We start from the raw sequence: 26,432 nt of genomic DNA, 5'->3' as shown, positions 1-26,432 counted from the left end.
TAAAATCCCATCTATAGATGGTACTCCAAAGCAACGGAATGTATGTACCATGTATTATACACCTGAATGTTTGTAGTGACTTTTTTTCCTTCAAGGTGAGGTTAACAGGTTAAATAAAGACATTTGGTTTTCTTCATCAACTCTGCCTAATATGTGCTGATTCTTTCATTCTATATATCACCCCCACCATACTTGATTATCTCTGAAAGTCCCATTTGGGTACTTCGTGAACTATGGAGGTAACACTTCCTCAGTCACAATGAGCACTGAGATGTACAACATTTCTTACAGGGCAAATATTTGCTTTAAGAAAACTGATCAGCAGAAAATAGGAAATTGTCATTTTAAAGAAAAAGCCCTATGTTATTAAGAACAGAAAGATATAAAAATACATTGCTAATCCTATATACTCACTGATATTTTTAAAATATATTTTAGATATAAAAGTATAAAAGGCAAAAGAAACATACAAAATAATAATATTAAAAAGAATTCACTGTTCCCTTCACAAAAGATTTCATCATGGTTCCCTTTAAGCACTGTGTCTACCATTCTATTTTCAGGATGGACAGATGGAAGGATACATAAGGCCACAAAACGGCAGGTTTTGTTGGGTCCACATAGTGTTTTTAAAAATTCAAAAAAAGTGCCCTGGCCGGTTGGCTCAGTGGTAGAGTGTCGGCCTGGCATGCAGGAGTCCTGGGTTCGATTCCTGGACAGGGTACACAGGAGAAGCGCCCATCTGCTTCTCCACTCCTCCCCCTCTCCTTTCTCTCTGTCTCTCTCTTCCCTTCCCGCAGCCAAGGCTCCACTGGAGCAAAGATGGCCCGGGCGCTGAGGATGGCTCTGTGGCCTCTGCCTCAGGCGCTAGAATGGCTCTGATTGCGGCAGAGTGACGCCCCAAGATGGGCAGAGCATCACCCCCTGGTGGGCGTGCCGGGTGGATCCCGGTCGGGTGCATGCAGGAGTCTGTCTGACTGCCTCCCCATTTCCAGCTTCAGAAAAATACAAAACAAAACAAAACAAAACAAAAATTCAAAAAAAGTTGCTGACATTTTAAAATTAGAGGCTTTCAACATAACTCTCAACTGGGTACCCATAAAGCATCATGCCAACCAGAGGCTGGCTCTAGGGATGGCGGCAGCCTGTCCTCAGGGTCTCCCCAAAAACAAGTGCATGGGCTGGCAGCATCAGCACCAGACCTCCACCTCTATTTTCCTGACACCTGGTCTGCTTTGCTCTTTACCTCCCTGCCTACCAGGTAACAGACACTGAAGTCTGCAACCACCACCTTTCTCTCAGCTTTTCCTGAGTAAATACAATAAAACATGTCCACACTGATGCCAGGAATTTTCCTGGTAACTTATTTTTTCTTAAATTCACATAAAACTAAGGAGTTGCTGAAAGGGCATTCTGAACATAAAAGTAACACAGAGAACACAGGAACACCCATCTTGTTTTTCTTCTGTCCCTCATTAGCCCAAGGTCACTGTCGGCACCCTCCCAGCACTGCAGTGCACACAGCCTCACCTGCGTTGTTCCCCGTTCCTTTCTGCTTTTTTTCCTTGGCTAGTTGAATGGCTCGGGAATCAGTTCTTGCTGAGCCCCCACTTTCCTGAGATCAAAGAAAAGTGTGTCAGTCACTGACCCAAACAGCAATGGGAGGCTAGCAAGGGAACACTGACACGTAACAAGTCTGCTTCCTGACCAGAGTGAAGTGCAGAGCTGAGAATCTCCAGCAAAGGGCCGAGAATCGGAATGCTCTGTCCAGTTACAGTGGTAGCTGAATGAAATCAGAAGTGGAATATACATCATTTTATTAACCAGAGAAGCAAAGTTTATTCCTCCAAAGTCTAAAACATTGAAACATTTTATACAGAAACTAAGTTACATTAAAAAATAAATTACATACTTCTCTGCTGTCTGAAACAAATAACCAGCTTCCCTCAGACTCAGGCTTATTCACTGCAGCACATCCCAACGTTTCCACACACGCCAGAACACCCACAGGGCAAACTGGGGAGTCCTGCTTCGTATACCCACTGCGGGGGCCGCGCTGGCGGCAGGCGCTCAACTCACGTCTTACAGACCAAAACCATATTGGTTATGACTTCAGGAAGTCTACTGAGGGATCCAAGAAGTATTTAAATAGAACTTCAACTGTTGTAAATTTGTGAATGTTTTATAAGACAAACAGTTTAACACTTATCACTACAAAAGCAGAAAGAACCACCCTAAACAGCTCATGGCATACCTGGAGCCCATTCACCCCCCCCCCCCATCTGTGCTCAGAGAATCGAGGCAGCGCAACGTCACATAGCGAGCAAGAAAAGGAACAGGGGGACAGGATCAAGGTCATGGTGGCTCCACCGGCCTCCACCCACAGTAAGGCCTCTGCGATGATGCAGTTGGAGCAGAGAACTGCTGTTTCCCTAGGCACTGACTCCCCACAAATCTCTAAGCGTCGGCCACCTCTCCTCCAGGCCCAGGCACCCGCACACCTGGCAGCTGTGCAGCCGCCGAAGCAGGTGAGCACATGCGGCGATGTGCCCACAACAAACGAGACACCAGAAGCCTGACAGAGACGGGGCTTCTCTCGGCCTCAAAGACATAGAAGTCGGCTCTGTGGCAGATGAGTTACCACAGTCCTCAAAACTGATCCTAATTCAAAGGACTAAACATTTTTTAAAAATTGTGGTAAAATAAGATTTAACACTTTTAACAATATCACCATCAAATTTAACTTGTGCCATAAAGAAAAAACCTATCTGATATCTTTCCCAGGTGAGCCTGAGGAAAGTCATACTACCCCAAAATCTTTAAATTATTTTTAAGTTAAATTATATTAAATGTATAACTGACATAAATATAAATTATATTAACTGTTGAGTATCAAAATTGGATAACTACTCATAACCCTCCAAAAACAAATGTTCACAAACTACTCCCTTCACCCCCTTAATTCTACTATTTAAAAAAAAATGTTTTGCACGATTTTAAAGTTTCCATTAAAACTGTAAAGACAGGTGACGTCACAATTCCTCTTCCTCAGGTTATTATAAGTCTAAGGGCTTGTTATTAAGTGAAAAGCAAAAAGGCAGAGTATTTCAACAGTATGAAATACTCCCGTTTTTTTTTTAAGAAAAGAAACACTATCACACAATCACAGATCTAGCCAACCCCCCTCATTTTAAAAAAGAGAATTTAAGGCTCAGACAAGTAAAGTAATTTGCTCAAGGTCATAAAAACCAGTCAGTTCAGACTCAGGACCAGAATTCAGATTTCCAAACTTGTCGTCCAGGGCTCCAAGCCTCTCTGCACAGAGTAAGAAATGTCTGCACATAAGAGATTCATCTAGAACACCCTCAAAACTGAGTATGAGAGAAGTGACCCATGTGGCAGTGACTAAATAGAGCACTTCATACCAAATAGAAGCTGCCCGGCCCTGCACTGAGCCCTTCGTCTTTCTGAGGCCTGTGCTTTTCCGGGGGGCTGGAGAACACAGGTGGGGACAGCTCTCTGCTTCCTTCTTCCTGCCTGGCGGCTCCGGAGCCAGGAGGCGAGTCTGGTTCCACTTTGATTGAAGTCAGCAGTTCCGGGACGCTGGTATTTCCCAAGGGGGCGCTCGAAGAGGTCAGTGTGTCCGCTGCTAAACTGCTGCTGGATGTCCGAGCCTGTGGGTCCTGGCTCAAGGTCTTCACAGGCAGAGCTACCAGACAGCCTAATGCTCCTGCACTTACAGTCTGCACATCATCCATATTGAAACTGCTTTGCTGAAGAACTGTGGCTGCTGTCCCAAGAACAAGAGGGCTGTCCGGGCTTGAAGGAACGTCACTGTGAGTCACCAAGACCAGTGGGTCCATTGGCCCCAAGGTACTACTACTGGGGAGGCTCCCTCTGAGAGAGGAGCTCACAGAATTCACATCAATAGTCAGGATTCCAGAGGTCAGCGCCTCATCTGAGGCCCCAGCTGCACCGGTGCCATCAGCAGGTGCGTCAGAGAAGAGCGCCGCCAGGTCTAGGTTGTTGAGCTCGCTCTGGCCTGGGCTGCCAAGCTCACTGCCGAGCGCAAGAGAACTCGGAGCTCCGAGCGGAGGGAAGAGATCTGGGGGAAAAAGGAATACTCCAGTTAGATCATGCCCTTTGAAGACTACAAAGTTTTATTTGTACTCAAGATGTCTGGTGACCCACTGAGGCAACATCTGCTGCCTTCTTCCCGACACTGCTGCCTGGCAGGTCAAAAGCCGCCACACGGAACCATGGCAGCATGATGACATGTCAGGAATTTCACATGTGTTGTCCCAAATCCTCGAGCTGACAGGGATTTCTCCAGATGAAGGAAATGACTCAAGCATCTAAATCATGTTTTCTAAAGTCACGTTAATTAGTAACAGGACCTGAATCTTCCTGGCATCAAATCCTGTGCTCTTTCTGCTATACCACAATAGCTACCCACGAGAAGACTGAAACTCCACGGCACACCAATCTTCAGAGTCAGACACGAGGTGAACTCTGGTTCTGAGGGTATTTTTGGAATTGGCTCGTACCAGCTCATGTCTCATCATACTCTATGCCTCACTCCACAACTAACCGCCACTGCACAACACACGGGAGTCATCTGGGGGAATCAGCGGAAAAGACTGGCCTGTGGCCTCAGCTCTAGAGCCGCAGAGACCTGAGATCATGGCCCCTGGCTCTCTAGAGATGGACTTTCCTCACCTGCCACCACTCTGTTCCCAGCCCGTCACACACTCCCCTCGTCCCCGCTAGGATCACTTTGAGGGTGCAGAGTCTGACCGTCTTTCTCTCAGCACCAGCCACAGTGCCTGGCCCTCAAGCAGCATTTAATAAGAGTAAAAACAATTCTAGTAGATCTCTCTTCATTCAGTCTTACTTACTGGTCCCAATACTCTTTAATTATTTGATTAGATGTTATCCAATTAACTTACTTAAATAATCATAACACCCTCAGGGGAATAATGAACATTAGCATAATTTTTAAAAACTTCAATGAATATTCATCAAGTTGGGGGTTTATACACAAATATACCCAATCATGCCAAAGCCAGGGCCGAACAAGGACCTGATGCTACTCTTTCTTAGGAAATTCCTCCCTGCAGTTTCTAGACTGTGCTAAGGCCCAGCAAGAGGGAAAGGCTTTCAGCTCCCAGCTCTCTTCCCACACCAACCATCAGCTACAGTTAGCCCCTGAGTTACAAACAGCCAACTTACACAGAACTCGTACTTAAGAACAGAGAACCACAAGGACTACTGGTAATTAACTGCAGCTAGACATCAGTGAAAAATGGTATCAGAGAGTTACTCGATTCCTATGGCGAAGAACTAACCAATGAAGACCTTATGGAACAAGAGCAGATGACAGCAATTAGGGAAGAAAACAGGGACCTAGAAACTCCAGAAACGAGCCAGCTGATGCTTTTCATCTCATTGAAGCAGGAATGGCAAAGTTAGAGGAGCAAGATCCTGACACAGAGAGGTTCACCCGAGTTTACCGAACAGTTACTGAGGGTCTGAGATGTACTGGGCTCTTTATGATGAGACAAAGAAAAGCTCTGCACAAACCTCCCTGATGCTACTTCAAGAAACTGCCTCCAGCAGCAGAGTCAGATCCTGGCTCTCTAACACCAGACCCATCCTCTCCAACAAGCCCATCACCTTCTGCAGCATCCAAGACTGTTTAAGGCTGTGTTTGAAAATGTTTAAGTATTTATAGTATATGCACAGAAAAGTAAAAATAAATACTATGTTAAGACAACATCTGTTTAAGTTGCATTTAATAGGTAAATGTACCTGTTCCAACTTACGTACAAATTCAACTAAAGAGCAAACCTAGAGAACCTCTCTCATCTGTAACCCAGGGACTACGTGTAATCCCAAACCAGTACATAGTTTCTGGTTGTGGACACCATGTCAAGAATGCTTATTACATTTCTCATGCAAACCTATGAAAGAATCTATTTTAGAATCCCCTAAATTTAAAAATAACCAAAATTGGAATATATCTTCTTTAGTTTTCATATTACTTCAAAGTTTAAAAATAGGATCAGTATATTATTGCTACTTCATTAAGTATCTCTTAGTACCAATGAAACATCTTAAAAAAAATGGCAGTGATTCTTTGGAGAAATTAAAATGAAAACTGTCACTTTGGTTTTTTTGTTTTTGTTTTTTTTACAGAGAGAGGGATATAAGGACAGACAGGAACAGAGTGATGAGAAGCATCAATCATCAGTTTTTCGTTGCGACACCTTAGTTGTTCATTGATTGCTTTCTCATATGTGCCTTGACCACGGGCTACAGCAGACCAAGTAAGCCCTTGCTCAAGCCAGCGACCTTGGGTCCAAGCTGGTGAGCTTTTGCTCAAACCGGATGAGTCCGCGCTCAAGCTGGCGACCTCGGGGTCTCGAACCTGGGTTCTCCGCATCCCAGTCCGACACTCTATCTCCATTGTGCCACCACCTGGTCAGGCAAAAACTGTCACTTTATTAAAACTTCCCAAAAATTCCACTGACAATCTTAAGGATTCAGCACCCTATGAAAAAATTAATAATAATAATCTTAATGCAAAATAGATTTCAAAAAAAAAAAAAAATCATCAAGGCCCTGGCCGGTTGGCTCAGTGGTAGAGCGTCGGCCTGGCATGCAGAAGTCCAGGGTTTGATTCCCGGCCAGGGCACACAGGAAAAGCACCCATCTGCTTCTCCACCCCTCCCCCTCTCCTTCCTCTCTGTCTCTCCCCCTCCTGCAGCGAGGCTCCATTGGAGCAAAGATGGCCCGGGGGCGCTGGGGATGGCTCCTTGGCCTCTGCCCCAGGCACTAGAGTGGCTCCGGTCGCGACAGAGCGACGCCCCCCGGAGGGGCAGAGCATCGCCCCCTGGTGGGCAGAGCCTCGCCCCTGGTGGGCGTGCGTGCCGAGTGGATCCCGGTCGGGCGCATGCGGGAGTCTGACCGTCTCTCCCCGTTTCCAGCTTCAGAAAAATACAAAAAAAAAAAAAAATAGATTTCAATTTGCTCATAAATTTTCTTTTTAGCACTTTACTAATTCCAAAGATATTTACTGGAGACTTGCTATGTGCAAAAGCCAATATTCAAAAACCATTAAACAATAGAGCATCTAGCATAAAATTACAATGATGACCTAGCTCCAGCCCTTCCTTGCCTACACACCTCAGGCAAATTCTCGTTTCCACCTCAGCTTCTCTGTCAGTGACACAGTGGTGAGGACCCCCCATCCCAGGACCACCTATGGGGAGGAACTCAAACAGCTAATCGCGGGACTGCAGAGCCCCTGGCAAAGTCAGTCCACAATATATGGATATTTCTAAGCAGCTATTTCTCATGAGGCGAGCTCTGGGCCTATCTATCCCTAACATGTGGCAGGGAAGAACGACAAACAAGTTAAGTCAACGTCACATCATAAATATGAAGCCTGAAAAAAAAATAAAATAAAAATAAATCAATAGGGAGCCTGGAAAAGAGGCACTGTGGAGGCACCCGAGAGGCCCTCACACCTGAGAATAAGTGGGGGCACTGCTAACTTGGGAATGAGCCGGGCTAGGAAAGGGGAAGGAGCAAAGACCAGGCACACACGGCCTCACAGACCAGCTCAGAGATGGGCGAGGCAGGTTAAGTTTTAGAAACAGGCAGGAACCTGATCAATCACTGAATGACAGTATAAGAAACTTGACTGGCCTCTGTGAACTGTGGTGACAGCCTCTAACATGAATCCTCAAGACACCTAGTGTCGGGGACAGACTTGTTAAATACAAAGATGAATAGCAATTACTGTTTTAGCCAAAGGAGGAAAGAAGAGACACATTAAACAGGACCAGAAGCCAGAGGAAGGGCACACTCACTCACTGAAACAACTCCCATCAAGCTCTGCTCGAGGCACTTTAACAGAACGTTTCATCCTGAGAACCAAATTCCATATCTGAAAGATGGATGCCTGGCCTGAGGTGGCACAGAGGATGAAACATTGACCTAGAACGCTGAGGTCACCAGTTCGAGACCCTGGGCTTGCCTGGTCAAGGCACATACAACAATCAGTGAACAATCAGAGTGAAACAACTACAAGGTGATACTTCTTGCTATAATACCCCACTTCTCTCTCATCTCTATAAAATCAATAAATAAAATCTTTAAAAAGAAAAGAAAAAAGGCCCTGGCCAGTTGGTACCAGGCATGTGGAAGTCCCTGATTCGATTTCCAGTCAGAGTACACAGGAGAAGCACCCATCTGCTTCTCCACTTGTCCCCCTCCCCTCCCCCCCTCCCCCCTCCGCCATAGCTCAATTTGACCTCTGGGTGCTGAGATGGCCTCCACCTCAGGTGCTGAAATAGCTAGACTGAGCAACGCCCCAGATGGACAGAGCATCACCCCCTAGTGGGCATGCCAGGTGGATCCCAGTAGGGCTGCATGCAGGAGTCTGTGTCTGCCTCCCCACCTCTCACTAAATAAAAAAAAACAGATGGGGCCACCAAGGCTAGCGGACCTGTGCCCTGCCCAGGATAGACGGGAAGTGGGGGCGCCCTAAGGCTGGTGCTACCTGCTACCCAGTTGGCAAGGAGCAGGGCCTGGTTAGCAACAAACTCAGGTAACTCTATAGCTGGCTAGGATTTCACCAGCCAGGACCTGCCAGGCGCAGCCACCTGACCACACCCAGACAGCAGGGTGACATGAGTGCTCAAGAGGATGCAGCCCCCTGGCCCCCTCCCAGGCCCCTCAACATAGTGACCGTAGGTCTGTGTATGCAGCCTCAAGAGGCAGAATTCTCAGTTCCATGCCACCAGGTGGCCAAAGGAACAAGTCCTCATGTGTCCAGACCCCTGCTCTAGAGAACGCCTGTGGTTCCCTCTGTGCTCATGCCTCTGCTCCCATCCCTGCCCTGAAGTAACTCTGTTCTCGTCTTCAAAGACTTTCTTCAGCAGCAGGACGGAGAAGAGGAGAGAGAAGGACATGCTCACAAAGAACCTAAGAACTTAGCAAGAAGAGCGGAATTAGAAATGGTGGAGGAGCAGGCTCAGAGCTGAGGACAGAGGTCACAGAAGATACAGATTTAGGAGACACATGCTAGGAAAAGCCACCAAAGTAGAAGACTGAATGTTCCTCGAGGTGAGCACTTCAGACAAGGAGAGATTAGGGAAGCAGAGGCAAGAGTGGCCGGAGGGTCCAAACGGGGCCCCAGGCTTAGCAGCCATGCTCCCTGGGCTGGTAAGACATTACTGCACCCGATTCCCCTAACCTAGGACTCAGCCAATTTCTGAAAGGAGCTAAGAAAGCAATGGCCCACGTCTGTTTCTCTGACACAGGCCGAGCTGGGTCATAACCGAGCAGACCTGGGCGCCGGCTGTGCTGCCTGACCACATGCGCCTTCATGCTGTGCTTGGAGCTGAAGAGCCTATTACAGCTGGAGACCGGGCAACGGCTTTTTGGAGCACCCACGTCCTGCAGGTGTTTCTTGGAGTGAATGTAGAGACTGCTACGAGCGGAGAACCTGGCACAGCACCCTGGAACAAAAGGAATGATGAGTGTTAAACCTGTGAATTACCAAGGAACAATGCTGACATTTCCTCATCTCTTCAGTCATGAGACAACGCATGCCCATGCTTCAGCCATTGGCGAGAGAGATACACTGAAGACTCCCTGGAGCAGCATCATAAGGAATTAAATTTGAAAGCAAACTGTTTTAAAAGGGGATCTGAAGTCCCACATCATTTGAGCAGAAGATGTGTGACCTTGGACAAATTAACTGTGAGCCTGTTTCTTCACCCAGGGCTGCTGGAAAGATTAAGTTATATTAAGTAGTAAAAGTTAAATGTTTAATTGCTAAAACTTTATACTAATCATCTCTACTAAGCTAATACACTATACTATGAAAACAACCATAATCCTATAATATTCAAAGTTAGAAACTATCTCAGCAGATCAGCAAGGCCAATTCCTCTCATTTTACCACTGGAAAACTGATACTCAGAGGGACCAAGCAAATGGCCCAAGTCGGGGGCCCGAGCGGAGCCTGGAGCTGGTACTGTCTTGTTGACTATTCAGCAAGACATTAAGAACACAGACCCACATGCAGGTTAGAGAGAAAACACAGCTTCAAAAATATAGCCACCTTTCTTCATGCCCTGATTGTCCAATGTTGGAACTCAGCACCATGGGGACAGAAGAGGAAGTGGCAGTCTTGGCAGACTGTGACCTGGTAGGGACAGGTAAACAACCAGCTGTATAATAAAGAGCAGTATGAAACCACCTCCAGTGCCATGATGTGTGCTGGAAGCTGAGGAAACCGCACAGCTCCTGAGGATGAGGAAAAAGTTTCAGGAGGCAGACAGCACACGAAGGGACTGGGCCTCAACAATGCCAGCTGCAGCAGCGCGAAGGGCATCTGGCGGAGGAGCTGCCTCGGTAAGGCATGGGCACTATGAGGAGTAGCTGGACAAGGTGGGCAGAGCCTGCTCTGCAGCTGGCAAGACTGGATCCTAACTCTAGCTCAGCACCCTACTAGTGTGTGGCCTTACTTATCCTTTTGGAATCTCCCTTCTCTTCTGTCAAGTAGGAATGGCACCAACCTCCCAGCGGCTATGGAAACAACAGGAGCCAACACCAACCCACAGCGCCCTCACACAGTGCACAGCAAAGTGGAAAGGAGCACATGACACTGCGGGAACCTGCGAGGCGGTGAGGTGGGGCTGCTGGAGTCCAGAGCGAGGAGGAGGACTATTTTAGGAAAAGAGGCTAAGATAGGATATGACCAGACGAGGAAGGATTTCGGCTGCCTCTGAGAGGAGTTTTGAACTTATTTCATTTTCACACAAAGCTTCAAACTTGTTTCCCAGTCCAGCTCATGAAAGAACATTTGGAAAACACAACAGAGAGAAGAGGTGCTGCAGGCTCGCGCCCAGGCCCAGGCCCTGTCTACGGTGCCTACTGTGTTCCCTCCCGGTAGTGCAGGGAAACACCGTCTGCCGTGTTCCCGACCCCTTTCTAGCTGGGAGCCCACAGCACAGATTTCTGGAGGGAGCTCGCAGAGCAGGGTGCTGAATGTACTTATCATCACACTGCTTTCCCTAGGACAGAGGTCAACCACAATGGGGCCGTCTGCTCCACTCTTGCCAGCAGTGAATTTTTATTTCCTTTGATAACCAGAAGTATGACAGATTTTTCATGTGTTAACAGCTCTCTTTCCTAATTTCACCATTATCTATAAGACTTGTGTCAGTTCTTTACAAATCAGAGATACTAATAAATATCAACCCACCCTGATACCAAACCACCCCGCCCAGGTGCCACTTGAGTCCCTGTGACAGCTCCCCTCCAAGCCCCGAACTGCACAGGCATCTGCTCAGCCTGCACCATCTGCACAGTGACCACACAAGGATCTACCAAGCCTGACTCCCTGTGAGATGCTCTGGGACAGAGACACCAGCACCTGTGCCCTGGAGAAGCTCCACCCTGTTACACAATGTCCTCAGTCTCGCACCTGTCCTCCTTCAAACATGCTTGCTACTGATGGCCCTCCATCCTCTCCCTCCTCCTCCTGTTTCCATGGAGGACAGTTTTTTTCCTAGACCAGCTACAAAAAAAATGGTACAGTCACCCAGGCTCAAGAATTATCAATACTTACCCAAAATGAAAGCAGGCTCTGGGACCCCTCCCCCAAGTTCCTGCCTTCACTGTCACTCCCTAAAAGCACTATCAACCAGCCACTGCCCGTCACCCTCTCTCCATTATCTGCAACCACCTCTAGAAAAGAATGGTGCAAGCATCTCCAGCCTCCTCTCAGCCCAGCTCTCAGGGCCCAGGGCTCTGCCTCAGCTACTCCACTGAACCCCACACCTCACACAGTAAGCAGGGGACCTGGGGAGCCTGCCTGCCAGAGGAGCCCCTGCACATCTGCACCAGCCCACCACACCTCAGCACTCGGCACTCAAACACCCTCCTCCTGGCCTCAGGTCCAGCAACTCTGTCACTGCTGATATTCCTTCTCGGGCTCCTCTCAGGGTCCCCTTCTTCTTTCCCACCTGAATCTGAGGCAGTCCCCAGGGTTGTCCTAGGCCTTCTTTTGTTAACAGTCCCTGCAACAACCGCAGGTGACCTTTTCTGACAGTTTATATGTGCCTTAACTAAACGCATTAACTAATCAAACCCTCACAGCTCTAGGAGGTTTTATTACCACTTTACAGATGAAGAGAAGAGGCAAAGAAAGCTTGAGCTGCTTGTCCAAGGTCACAGAGCTACTTACGGGAAGACCTGGGATTTGGCTCTAGGCAGTGTGACTCTAGCAGTAACACTCTCAATTACTGCACTGCTTCTCTCTGATTTATAGTTTACCCTGACAATGCAGGGGTTAGGTGGGCTTGACTTCCTGCCCAGTCGAAAACCCATGCATATTCCCAACCACAGAAATGACCCTTGGACAACATGGGTTTGAATTATGCTGGCCAACTGAACTGCAGTTCACTGAAAAAACAACTGCATGTAAGTGGGCTCGCGTAGCTCAGACCCATGGTATTCAAGGGTTAACTGTACACTGGTCCTTGAGAATTACATCCATTTCCACGGTTTAAATGATTACTGGTGTGTTGTCTGCCTCACACCAGCCTACCTACTCACCAAGCCACAGCAATACAGAGCCCTGCCCTCTGAACATCTGAACCTGCAAAGCCCACGGGTACCTAAAATGCAGCATGACCAATGAGAACTCCTCTTCCTCTAACCACCTGCCCTGTGTCTCCCTCTGAACTGAGATGCTGACTCCAACATCTTTCATAACCCCCACCTTCCAAATCCCTCAGCAAGCACTGTTAACTCTAACTCCTCTCTCTTCCATCTATGCCTTCTCTCCCTTCCTGTTCCCAAATCCCAGTCCAGGGTCGTCTCCCCAGGAATCCAGACCAAGCCTCAACTCAGTATGATCACATCCCTGCCTGCCCTAAGCACTCAGGAGCCTGCTAATCTGGCAGCACTGAGAAACCCCCATACTGGCCTTCTGCTACCCCCACCCCAGGTGCTAGCTCCTCCTCCCTTTTCAGCTCCCAAGCCCAGGAACAGTCTGGGTGACCACCTCTGTGCCCACCGCACCCTGAGGTTACCTGTCATACCCCAAGTAAGCTCTGATGAAGAAAACGCTGTCTTGGTTACATCATCTGTATTGTATTGATTACCTTGTAGGACTTATTCTCAGCTACAAATGAGTCTTTAACAACTCCGTTTCCAGATAAAGAAACTGAAGTCTAAAGAAGTCTGCCCGAGGTCACTCAGGGAAGGGCAGAGCCAGGACCCGAGTTCACAGCCATACTGACCGGGCACGGCCACCCCCCAGGGCCTCTGCAGCACCAGAATGAGGTCTGCACAGCCAAGCCACACAGCAGACTTCTGGTGAATGAATCATACCTTCAGATTTTAGAGGAAAAAAATCTCCAACACCATGTTAAGAAAGCCAGCCTCGCTTTACTGCTATGTGATCGCAGCGGGAAGAACGTTCACTGACTGAGTCCAGGATGTGTGCCAGAGCCCAGAACTGGCATTTTCCATGTTATTTCACCTAATCCTCACAACCACCAAATCAAACAGGTAACTGATTAGTCACATATCTAGTGAGTGCACTGCAGGGCCAAGAGTCAAACCAGGTCTGATTCTGAAGTCTGTTCCTCCCAATATACTGCTCCCCAAATACAGCAATAAACTACAAAATATTTAATTCTGTAACACACTCATCTTGTCTATAAGCAACCAAAACTTACCTTTAAATAGCTAAAAATTACTACATCAATGTGGATGTGGTGCTAGTTTACAGCTCAAAGTAACATATTAAAACGTACCTTCCACAGGACACTCGAACGGCTTTGTGCCCAGGTGGGTGATGCTGTGGCCTTTCAGATGCTCCGCCCGCGTGAATGACTTCCCACAGCCCTCCACGGGGCAGGTGAACCTCCGGTCATCATCATGTTTCCTGCCAGAACAGAAAACCATGACACCGATTACTCAACACAACCTGGAGGCACCTCCCAACTCTCTGCATGTAAAAAAATAATCTGTATATTTCAGGAAATCTTAACTGTGTCTCCAGCCTAATGGCAGATGTCCAGTTTAACCACCCGGTATCTGCAAATTCTACTTCAATGACACAGTGGACTCCAGACACAGAACAGTCAGTGCTGGTCAATCTAGAAACAGCTGAGTCCCAATGCACTGATAAAGCTACTCCCACTGTGTAGGAATCCGGACAGTAAGCAAGCTTTCAAACCCACAGAGCGCAACGAGAGGTGTGCACAGAAAATCCACTGCCATGCTAGAAGGACTTTCTAAAGCCCCCACAAAAACACTGTCTGTTCCTGAGGAACATTTTTTAAGTTAAATCCCTCAAAACCCAGCTGTGCAACCGTGGACAAAGCACTCAACTCTTGAGTCTCAATGTCAAACAGGAAGAGTAAGAACAGCAGGCTTGTTGTCAAGAGTCAGTAAGATGCACACACACTGAGCATCACCTCTGGAGGCTCAGCCCTCCACGGCTGTCACCACCGTGGAAAGTCTGTATTGACATAAGGAAAGTTTATTCCACATGTTAACTTTCTTGAAAATACTGAATTGTATATAAAGGGTATCAATTTAAAAAATTTTTTTAGAGCTGTTCCTGTATGTGCCCTGACCAGGATCAAACCAGCAACCTGCATGTCCAGACAGTACACCACCCAACCAAGTATCCGGCCAGGGCTCAATTAAACTTAAAAACAAGTATATATCCAAAATAATGACTTCAGACGATCAAATTCTCAACTGTTTTTTTCTTTTAGCTTTCTAAATTTTCCAAATTACCTACATTTGGCTTTTCTTTTTTTTTCTTTGTATTTTTCTGAAGCTGGAAACGGGGAGAGACAGACAGACTCCCGCATGTGCCCGACCGGGATCCACCCGGCACGCCCACCAGGGGCGACGCTCTGCCCACCAGGGGGCGATGCTCTGTTGCGACCAGAGCCACTTTAGCGCCTGGGGCAGAGGCCAAGGAGCCATCCCCAGCGCCCGGGCCATCTTTGCTCCAATGGAGCCTCGGCTGCGGGAGGGGAAGAGAGAGGCAGAGAAGAAGGAGAGGGGGAGGGGTGGAGAAGCAGATGGGCGCTTCTCCTGTGTGCCCTGGCCGGGAATCGAACCCGGGACTTCTGCACGCCAGGCCGACGCTCTACCACTGAGCCAACAGCCAGGGCCCATTTGGCTTTTCTTATAACTTAAAAAAATCTACAGACATTTTATCCAGAGGCTTGTTACTAAGAAACCATTCATTTCCAAAACTTATATTATAATTCAACCAATTTGTAGATTACCTTTTGTGTCTCAGGAGTTTAGACATGCTGGTAAAGGTCCAGCCACAACTGTCAGAGTCACAAATAAAAGGTCTTTCACCTTAGAAGAGAAAAAATTACACCACATCATTATAAATGTGAGTTACTAAAAATCTTGGATCCCAGGGACACTGCAGTCTCTAGCTCATTACCTGTATGACTCCTTAGGTGAATTTTCAGGCGGCAGGCTTTGTCATACTGTTTGTTGCAGCCAGGAAAGGAGCAGGAAAAGAGCTCCTGCTCTCTGAAGTGGGCACGGTTATGAGAAAACAGGGCACTCACCGTGATAAAGGTCTTCTCACAGCCTGAACAGAGAAAACACAAACCTGCTCACTGGTGTGGCATAAATCACAGAACTCAGCTGCCCTAGCCACCGCTCACACTGCTGGCACTGAGGAGGACAAGAAAGAAAACGAGTCCGAAGCACCTCTGCAAAGACATGACCACTGACATTTGTAATAGCTACAGCAAGGGTGGCTAAGGGCGGCCAACTGTCACATGCAAGTCACCTGTTTTAATGTGACTAAGAAAGGACCTGATCAAGGGAAAGTCTTCAATCACAGACATCTGCTCCCACTTCTGTGGCACAAATCTTGCATACATTTTGTGAACTCAAATGTCAATGCTGCAGGTGTGAGACCCAAGAAAATACAATGAGAGAAATTAGATACTAAGGAACAAGATGTTCTCTGTTAGTGTTGAGGTTGGAAGGACCACAGACCATCATAACAGCCAAGACTTTTTAATCTCTTGGGGTAATGCTCCATCCTCTACATCAGGGGGAGTCAACCTTTTTATACCTCCCGCCCACTTTTGTATCTTAGTAGTAAAATTTTCTAACCGCCCATCAGTTCCACAGTAATGGTGATTTATAAAGTAGGGAAGTAACTTTACTTTATAAAATTTATAAAGCAGAGTTACAGCAAGTTATAGCATATAATAATAATTACTTACCAAGTACTTTATGTCAGATTTTTCACTAAGTTTGGCAGAATAAATCTTTATGAAACAACTTACTATAGTTAAATCTATCTTTTTATTTATATTATACTTTGGTTGCTCTGGTACCGCCCAACATGAAAGCTGGAGCGCCCCCTAGTGGGCGGTAGGGACCAGGGTGACTACGGCTGCTCTTCATCATAAATGTCCTCCCTGACATCCTCAGCAACTGGTAGCCCCCACCTCTGCCACCTTGCTTCTCTTTTTCCTTTTGCCCATTTCATCAGGGCTCCCTGCTCTGTCAAAGGTTACTAGGGTCATCTTCAATCACACTGTCTTTTCATCACCTCCATCTTCAGCTCCCAGTTGAGCCACCAGCTAAAGGTGCAATTCCCAGACTTTCCACCAATAGTTCTCTTTTAACAAAAACATTCAGAGCTCAAAGAGGGTGGAAAATAGCCAGATATAAGATGCTTATCAGGTATCTTCACTGCAGCTCTTCCCAAAACCTTTAACATGCTAGCTACCACAGTGCCTGTAAACTACCCAACAGAAAAAAATGCACAACACCACTTAAAAATATTGGCCCAAGGAACCCTGTTCTTCTTGGCAACAATGAACTGGGAAAATCAACCTCTTTGCCATAAATCCACTCCACGCCCCAACCCCACATTTCCCTGTTTGGGGCTTTGGTGCGGTGATACACTTGGTCAGGTAAATCTGAGCATGCTGAATCTCTGCCTACACGAGGACAATCCACCACCACCACTCCTCCTCGGCAACCCAGCCCTTTGACTTTGCCTCTGCACCTGGAGTCGCCTCGCCATTCCCACTGCCACTGTCTAGATCAGTCCTCCAGACACTCACATCTGGAACATTTCTGGGGGCTTCACTAATTCCTCTCCTGCTTTTACCCATCTTGAACACGGACACGCCACTGGTCATCTAGCACAAAACCCTTAGGAAGACCTCATGCCCTGATGCTGGCTGGGTCCCTGATTTTCCTAGTATTATACTCAGAGACATGCTCTCTGTGCACTTTACTTAAAGCAATCTTAAAACCACTGCCAAGAGTCCCAGAGTGTATGACTGAAAAAGGTTTCCAATCAGTGGCTTAGAGCCATGTTCTCCATGAAAAAGAGCACACAAAACAATTCACAGCATGTGGGAAGAAAACACTAGAACCTGTTTGTATTTTTCACTTCATTCTTTCAAAACCCTAGACTTGAGTATATTTTACAACAGGGGTCCCCAAACTTTTTACACAGGGGGCCAGTTCACTGTCCCTCAGACCGTTGGAGGGCCGGACTATAAAAAAAAACTATGAACAAATCCCTATGCACACTGCACATATCTTATTTTAAAGTAAAAAAACAAAATGAGAACAAATACAATATTTAAAATAAAGAACAAGTAAATTTAAATCAACAAACTGACCAGAATTTCAATGGGAACTATGCTCCTCTCACTGACCACCAATGAAAGAGGTGCCCCTTCTGGAAGTGCGGTGGGGGCCGCATGCGGCCCGCGGGCCGTAGTTTGGGGACCCCTGTTTTACAACATATACATTAGGAGAGCACTGACTGTATGTAAGATGCCAACGAACACGTAAGGGTCGTGCTTGGGGCACGCGTGCCTTTTGGTTTTAAAGAACCGGCTATGGGAGGTCCTTTACCTTCTGCTTGGCCCCCTGCAGCCCATACTCCTGCCTCGGATCTGCAGCTTTAACCACCAGCCATGCCTCCTACCCTACTTCTCCAAGCCAACTCCTTCCCAGGGAGGGTCTTCTCTAACTCCCTGGAGGCACTGTCTCTCACCTAAACCCTCCTATCCTGGTAAAGAGTTCGCTGGGCTGAAGTCTTTTTTCCCCACTGCTGCAGATCATCTCTGTGGAGAAAGAACACGACTGGATTTTCTTCCACAATGCTCGGCCTCATTTACTTCATCAGTAAAATGAGGATAATTTTAGGAACTTCATAAAACTGTGAAATCCACAGAAAAGTATCCAAAGACACAAAAAATCTGTCCTACCCTATTTTAAGCTTTTACATCTGGTCACTCATCTGTTTTCCTTCTGCCCCGAGTGTGTGCCCCATACTATCCGAGGAGTGAATATTTCTAAATGATGAGGCCAAAGAAAATAAAGCCTCTCATAGCAAGTCTCTGGGAAAATACATTCTTTCTTTCATTAACCAGAAGCAACTTCAGAGAGATCTGCGGCCTCCACTGTGGGTAAGGGCAGCTGTGATCACCTCCGCTCCCTCGGTGTAGAAATCCCACAGCAGTGCAGGGTTCAGGTACCCACGGAACACAAACCCCAAACACCGGAGCGCTTCCGTTCCCGCCCCTCATGCTCGGCCCACCGAGTTTAAACCCTGCCCACCCCAGCAGCCGGAGGCAGGGCGCCACCGCACCCACCCTGAGCTACCGATTTTGGGCCGGGGGCCCAGAAGCCCCACCCCCCGCAGCCCGCCCGCAGCCCCTGGGTTACCGGGAAAATCACACTTGTAGGGCCGCTCGGGCTCAAAGTGGCTGCGCTGGTGGGAGCTGAGCTTGGCCTGCGTGGGGAAGCGCTCCGCGCACACCTCGCACTTGAACAAGTTCTCCTGCTCGTGGCCCTTCATGTGCGCTTTGAGGTTGTACACGGTGGTGAACTTCTTGCCGCAGCCATCCACCGGGCAGCCGAAAGGCCGCAGCTTGTCGTGCGACTGCAGGTGCCGCTTGAGCTTATAGGAGGTGGTGAAGGCCCAGCCGCAGCCGTCCAGGGGGCACTTGAAGGGCCGCCGGCTCTGGCTGCTGCCGTGCGTCAGCAGGTGCACCTTCAGCTGGTGCTTCTTAGCGAAGGACAGCGCGCAATGCGGCTCCGGGCACCGGTAGCCGAGCGCGCCAGGGCCTGGGGGCCCGCGGCGGCCCTCGGCCGGGCTCGCGGCCTCCTCGCCGGGCTGCGCGGGCGGGACCCGGGGCGGCGGGCCGGGAGGCGGCGGCGGCTGCGCGGCGGCCAGCGTGAAGACGCCGTGGTCGAAGCGCACGAGCAAGTCCTGGCTGCTGATGGTCACGGTGTCCGCGAGGGCAGCGCCGGGCCCGGGGGCGGCGGCCGCGCCGCGGGAGCTCTGCTCCGGGCGGCCGGCTGGAGTCGCGCCGGCGCCGGACACAGCCTCCCGTGGCCCGGAGGCCTCGGCCGCGGCGCCGCGCGGCACTTCCAGCAGCACCACGAAGGAGTCGCCGCCGTCCTCGAAAGGCGGCGGGTTCGGCTCGGGGCCTGCCGCTGCCGCCGCCGCCGCCCGGGCCTCCCCTCGCCACGGCCCCGACCCGCCATCTTCGGGATTCCGCACCAGCAGGAGGCGGCGTCGCGCGGGGCCCGGGCTTGGCGGCGGCCCCGGACCTCGGCGAAGTGGACCGGGACCGCCGTCGCCGCTTTGCTGGGCTCCGCGCGGGGTGGGACCGCCAAGCAGTGCCGGGAGATCCATCTTGGACCCAGCTGCGGCGTCGAAGCCGCGGATCCGAGGAAGCTCCCTCGGCCCCGCCCAGGCGTGCGCGACGCCGTGCGGCCGCCGCGGCAAGTCGGCGCCAAAGGGCGGCTCGCAGCGCGGCCCAGAGCTGCGCGTGCGCGAGCGCGTGCGTGTGCGCCGCGGGGCGGGGCGTGTGATGACCGGGCTGCGTGACGAGGGGCACGCCCACTTCGCCCCCGGTTACCTGGGCAGACTCCCGGGCTCGGAGTTGTGGTTTGTTTCTGCGCCGGTGGACCCGGTAGCCCGTCTTACAGCAATCCTCTTTCGTCCGGGTAGTGGGGGTGGTAACTAGCCGCCAGCCTTCTCACCCACTGGTGAGGAAACAGGCTCGAAGAGCCCGGGACTGCGCAGCCGGGAATGGAGAGGCGCTGTTGGAACGCGTGGTTCCTGACGTCTGGCTTGAACACCTTTCTGGGGAAGCTCAGCCGGCTGCGAGCTGCTGCAGACCGTGCCTGCAGAGGCCTTCCCGACGCCCGCCTCCCTGCCTCCACCTGCAGCTCCCTTTCCTGATGAAGCTCACAGCCCCACTTCTGGCCGTGCCTCGCCTGCACGCGCGCCTTCTCTGGAATCCTTCTGCGTGCTGCGCCCAGCCGCCCCAACCCAAGCCCGGCGTCACAGTGACACCACCCTCGTCTGTGATCTCCCAGAAATGCAGATCTAATTATGCCCTTCCCCGTACTCCCCATTCCTCTGATGGCCTTGTTGGTATGCCCCTGAATACACGCCTCTTCGTTGTCACTGTACTCTTTCAGAGCCCCCATCTTTTTTCCAGTTTCTCCAATAGGCCAAGCTACTCCCAGCCCCAGAGACCATGCTAGTGTTTGAATCCTCGGGGAAGTTTTAGCTGGCCTTCTGATTCCGTACACTCTTACGCAAGCCCTCCTTCTCCACCTCCCCCTTTGTTTCTTTTTAGAACTCTGAATTGCAAACACTTTTGTTTGTCCCTGTCTCTGATTATCCATTGTCTGTGTTTCCTCTAGAACAGGGGTAGTCAACCTTTCTATACCTACCACCCACTTTTGTATCTCTGTTAGTAGTAAAATTTTCTAACCGCCCACCGGTTCCACAGTAATGCTGATTTATAAAGTAGAGAAGTAACTTTATAAAATTTATAAAGCAGTTCCAGCAAGTTAAAGCATATAATAATAACTACCAAGTACTTTATGTTGGATTTTCGCTTAAGTTTGGCAGAATAAATCTTTATAAAATAACTTACTATAGTTAAATCTATCTTTTTATTTATACTTTGGTTGCTCTGCTACCACCCACCATGAAAGCTGGAACGCCCACTAGTGGGCGGTAGGGACCAGGTTGACTACCACTGCTCTACAATGTAGACTCCTTAAGGACAGGAACTGTGTTAATCCAGTTCACATCTATATGCCCAGAGGCTAGCAGCAAAGACACTCAGAAAATACAATACAAATATTGATCGACTTATGACCTATGCAACTTACGACCACTCGATTTTACAACCATAATCTCTAGCCACGATTGCTCTGTGTCTGGCAGCGCAAGCATTGCCCAGCTGGACGTACGACAGCGTGGACCAGCTTCCGGCAGCACTACCATCTCCGCATGCACCATTTCAACTGTTATCCCACACTCGGTACAGCAATTTGTGTTTTGTGTCCTGGATATTTTTTTTCGTCAAACCCCTGCCAAGATGTCTACCAAGAGGAAATTGTCTTTGCAAATATTAAACCAGTTGTACTGGTAATGCAGTGTTTTACTTAAACCTGATGAATGTAAAAATAAGAAACAAAATGGTGTAGAGATGATACAAATGGCATAAAATGAACAAAGAAAATTATGATATATAACAATAAAGAAAAAATTATGATAAAATATGACTTAAAGTTATTTTTATAACATCATTTCACAGTACTGTACATATAGCCTACTCAACTTATGACCAAATCGTGTTATGACCGGTCTGTCAGAACCAATCGTGGTCGTAAGTCGAGCATTAGCTGTAACTATTGCCTGGCCTGTGTTAGTGCAGTGGATAAAGTGTAGACCTGAAATGCTGAGGTGGGGGGTTCAAAACCCTAGACTTGCCTGACCAGGCGGTGGCGCAGTGGATAAAGCGTCGGACTGGGATGCAGAGGACCCAGGTTTGAGACCCCAAGGTCGCCAGCTTGAGCGCGGGCTCGTCTGGTTTGAGCAAAAGCCCACCAGCTTGAACCCAAGGTTCCTGGCTCTAGCAGGGGTTTACGCAGTCTGCTGAAGGCCCGTGGTTAAGGCACATATGAGAAAGCAATCAATGAACAACTAAGGTGTTGCAACGCAATGAAAAACTAATAATTGATGCTTCTCATCTCTCTTCGTTCCTGTCTGTCTGTCCCTGTCTATCCCTCTCTCTGACTCACTCTCAGTCTCTGTAAAAAATAAGTAAATTTAAAAAAACCCTAGACTTGCCTGGTCAAGGCACATAAGCGAAGTGATGCTTCCTGTTCCTCCTCCCTTCTCCCTCTCTCTCTCTTCTCTCAAAAATGAATAAAGTCTTTTAAAAAATTGAAAAAATTAAATAAATGAATGCTTTAGTATGAAAAGTACTTTTAAAATAATGTGTATCAATAATATTGAAAAGAATAGGAAACATCTTTATATGTATATATATATAAATTTATGACAAAAATTTATTTTTCCAAGACCATTCAAAGGAGGAAAGAATAATTTTTTAAACAAATGCTACTGGGACAACTGGATATCCACATGTGAAAAAAATGTATTTAGATCTCCTACCTCACACCATACACAAAAAGTAATTCAAAATGGATCAGAGACTTAAATGTAAAAGCTATAACTTAGGAAAAAAATGTAGGTGTAAATCTGTGTGATCTTAGATTAGGGAATGGTTTCTTTTTTTATTTTATTTTATTTTTTTTGAGACAGAGAGAGTCAGAAAAAGGGATAGATAGGGACAGACAGACGGGAATGAAGAGAGATGAGAAGCATCAATCATTAGTTTTTTGTTGCGTGTTGCAACACCTTAGTTGTTCACTGATTGCTTTCTCATATGTGCCTTGACCGCAGGCCTTCAGCAGACCAAGTAACCCCATGCTCGAGCCAGTGACCTTGGGCTCAAGCTGGTGAGCTTTTGCTCAAACCAGATGAGCCCACGCTCAAGCTGGTGACTTCGGGGTCTCGAACCTGGGTCTTCCGCATCCCAGTCCAACGCTCTATCCACTGCACCACCACCTGGTCAGGCGGGAATGGTTTCTTAGGAAACCCAAAGTACAAGCAATGAAAGAAACAAATTAGGCTTCATCAAAATTAAAGACTCCTTTGGTTCAAAGAACACCAACAAGAAAATGAAAAGGCAATCCGCAGAATGGGAAAGAAATTTTCAAATCACATCTGATAAGGTTGTAATGTCCAGAATAGATTTTTAAACTCTTACAACTCAACAACAAAAAGACAACCCAATTTGAAAATAGACAAAAGATTTGAATAGACAGTTCTCCACATAAAGAATACAAATGGCCAATAAGCACATGAAAAAAATGCTCAACAACATAGATCATTAGGAAGAATGTAAATGAAAACCACAATGAGATATACCCCTTCACACCTACTAAAATAGCTATAATTTTTTTAAGTGGAAAAGAACAAGTGTTGGTGAGGAGGTAGATAAGTTGGAGCCCTCATATATTTTTGGTGGGAATATGAAATAGTGAAGCCATTGTGTAAAAAAGCTTGGCAGATCCTCAAATAACTATAGAATTTCCACATGACCCAGCAATTCTACTTCTAAGCATATACCCAAGAGAAATGAAAATACATCCACACAAAAACTTGTATGTGAATATGCACAGCAGCATTATTCAAAATGCTCCACAATAGAAAGTGGAAACAACCAAGTGTCCATCAATGGATGGGTAAATACAATTGTGTGGTCTATCCACACAATGAAATATTCAGCCATAAAAAGAAATGAGTACAAGCCCTGGCTGGTTGGCTCAGTGGTGTAGCGTCGGCCTGGCGTGCAGAGGTCCCGGGTTTGATTCCCGGCCAGGGCACACAGGAGAAGCGCCCATCTGCTTCTCCACCCCTCCCCCTCTCCTTCCTCTCTGTCTCTCTCTTCCCCTCCCGCAACCGAGGCTCCATTGGAGCAAAGATGGCCCAGGCGCTGAGGATGGCTCCTTGGCCACTGCCCCAGGCACTAGAGTGGCTCTGGTCGCGGCAGAGCAACACCCCGGAGGGGCAGAGCATCGCCCCCTGGTGGGCAGAGCATCGCCCCTGGTGGGTGAGCCGGGTGGATCCCGGTCGGGCGCATGCAGGAGTCTGTCTGACTGTCTCTCCCCATTTCCAGCTTCGGAAAAATACAAAAAAAAAAAAAAAAAAAAAGAAAGAAATGAGTACAGGTGCCGCTACAACACGCATGAACTTGAAAACATACTAAGGCCAGACATAAAGACCACACACATTTTATGATTTGATTTATATTAAATGTTCAGAATAGATAAATCCATAAAGGCAGAAAATAGTGGTGGCAAGGGGGTGGGGGAGAGGGAGAATTAGGACTGATGCCAATAGCTGCGGGGCTTCTTTTGGGGACGATGGAAATGTTCTGAAATTAGGCAGTGGTGCTGGTACACAATAGAATGACTATGTGAACTTTAAAACAGGGACTTCTATTTTCCGTATGTCTCCACTAAAAATATATTGTTAGGAAAAGTCAGTGTAGAACATACAGGCGTCCCCAAACTACGGCCCGCGGGCCGCATGCAGCCCCCTGAGGCCATTTATCCGGCCCCCCACCGCACTTCCGGAAGGGCCACCTCTTTCATTGGTGGTCAGTGAGAGGAGCACTGTATGTGGCGGCCCTCCAACGGTCTGAGGGACAGTGAACTGGCCCTCTGTGTAAAAAGTTTGGGGACCCCTGACTGGATCTGTTTGTATAGGAGGAAAAACTATGTCTGTTTATGTAGTTACATATCCTTAAAAAGCTTCTAGTACCTGTGACTATGAAGTAGGGAGAAAAAGGGTACTTTCACTTTAAACTTCACTTCCATTGGCACTATTTGATTTTAAGATCATGATTGTTTTTAAGTAATTTTTGTAATGAAACTTTTTTTCCATTATGGAAAACAGTATGGCAGTTCCTCAAAAAATCTAAACCTAGCCTGACCAGGCAGTGGCACAGTGGATAGAGCGTCGGACTAGGATGTGGAGGACCCAGGTTCGAGACCCCAAGGTCGCCAGATTGAGCACGGGCTCATCTGGTTTGAGCAAGGCTTACTAGCTTGAGCCCAAGGTCGCTGGCTTGGGCAAAGAGTCACTCGGTCTGCTGTAGCCCCCTCCCCCCTCTCATTGATTGATATATGAGAAATCAATCAATGAACAACTAAGGAGCCACACAAAGAATTGATGTTTCTCATCTCTCTCCCTTCCTGTCTGTCTGTCCCTATTTGTCTCTCTCCCGGACTCTCTCTGTCTCTGCTACAAAACAAAACAAAACAAAACAAAAAAACTCTAAACCTAGAATTATCATATGACCCAGCAATTCCACTTCTGGTATATTCTCAAAAAAAAATTGAAGGAGGGAATAGAACAGATACATTTACATGTATGCTCATAATAACAGCATTATTCACAATAGCCAAAAGTTGGAAGCAACCCCAGTGTCCGCTGAAAGATAAATGGATAAACAAAATGTAGTTTATCCCATGGTCCTTAAAGGAAGAAAATGCTGACACATGGCACACGAATGAACTTTGAGAACATTATGCCCAGTGAAATCAGCCAGTATTTGTTTGCATTTTGGGAGAAATGACCCAGTACCTCTAACAGGCTGAAAAGGCACCACTGTGGACTTAGGATTACCAATTAAGTGGGCAGTTATTTCCAATGTGCGTTTCTTTTGGGTTTTTTCCCCCAAATACCACCAAACAATTATGTTAATTCTGACACTGTTTACCTGGAGATAGAGTTAGATACCACAGGTTAAGGGTTCAGTGCTACAAAGACTCCACCTCCCATCTTCGGACACCAGTTGTGAGTCCAGGTTGTCACCTGTGCTTCTGACTGACAAGTAATAGATTGGAAGTTCTCATGACTCCCTTCCTCAGGTGTGATTAATTCGGTAGAGCGGCTCACAGAAGTTAGAGGAGCATTTTACTTAATAGATGACCAGTTCATTGTGTGAATTGGTATGAGTAGATCCAGTTGAAAACGGAGTCAGGACAGCTATTCCAGAGGAACTGTTTTGTTCCTTGAAACTGGAATGTTTGAACTTGGCAAAATAACTTTTGTGTGTATTACAAGCTGATGAGTTGGCCCCAAATCCTGGTGACTATGAATGAGTGATGTCCACAATGTCTTGTCCCCAACAGCCCTGCTCAGCTCCTATAGACTCATGCCTATGACTTCTTTTATGGAGTCAATTCATCTTATATTTGGTCTTTTTCCTGCTGCCTTCCATTTTTCCAGCTTTATGGCCTTTTCCAAAGAGCCCTGCCTTCTCATGATGTGCTTGAAGTGGACAGCTTCAGTTTGTCATTCTGCCCCCAGAAATGTTTCAGGATTATTTGCTCCAGGACCCATATTTGTTTATCTTTCTGGAGGTTCAGAGTATCCTTTGAGCTCTCCTCTAAGCAAATGTTTGCTACTACTC

The 26,432-nt window shown here is 47.8% G+C and overlaps 1 protein-coding gene across 2 annotated transcripts in view; it reads right to left on the bottom strand.

The window, feature by feature from the left end:
* The window catches only part of ZXDC (ZXD family zinc finger C), a 38,196-nt gene extending 18,328 nt beyond the window's left edge, over positions 1 to 19,868 (bottom strand). The window contains exons 1-7 of one of the 2 annotated variants that reach the window (XM_066247638.1): positions 18,793 to 19,868; positions 15,515 to 15,667; positions 15,345 to 15,423; positions 13,848 to 13,978; positions 9,360 to 9,530; positions 3,426 to 4,105; positions 1,531 to 1,615 (exon numbers count right to left, since the gene is read on the bottom strand). In XM_066247638.1, the coding sequence (XP_066103735.1) occupies positions 1,531 to 1,615; positions 3,426 to 4,105; positions 9,360 to 9,530; positions 13,848 to 13,978; positions 15,345 to 15,423; positions 15,515 to 15,667; positions 18,793 to 19,768 (2,275 nt within the window). In that variant the 5' untranslated portion in view covers positions 19,769 to 19,868. The remainder of the gene's footprint in view (positions 1 to 1,530; positions 1,616 to 3,425; positions 4,106 to 9,359; positions 9,531 to 13,847; positions 13,979 to 15,344; positions 15,424 to 15,514; positions 15,668 to 18,792) is intronic. The other variant, XM_066247637.1, reaches the window with a different exon arrangement.
* Positions 19,869 to 26,432: the final 6,564 nt, after the last annotated feature.

This window comes from Saccopteryx bilineata, chromosome 11 (assembly GCF_036850765.1).
Source record: "Saccopteryx bilineata isolate mSacBil1 chromosome 11, mSacBil1_pri_phased_curated, whole genome shotgun sequence".
Classification (NCBI taxonomy): Eukaryota; Metazoa; Chordata; class Mammalia; order Chiroptera; family Emballonuridae; genus Saccopteryx; species Saccopteryx bilineata.
The sequence above is the reverse complement of the archived record's forward strand: the minus strand, read 5'-3'. Positions and strand labels throughout refer to the sequence as shown.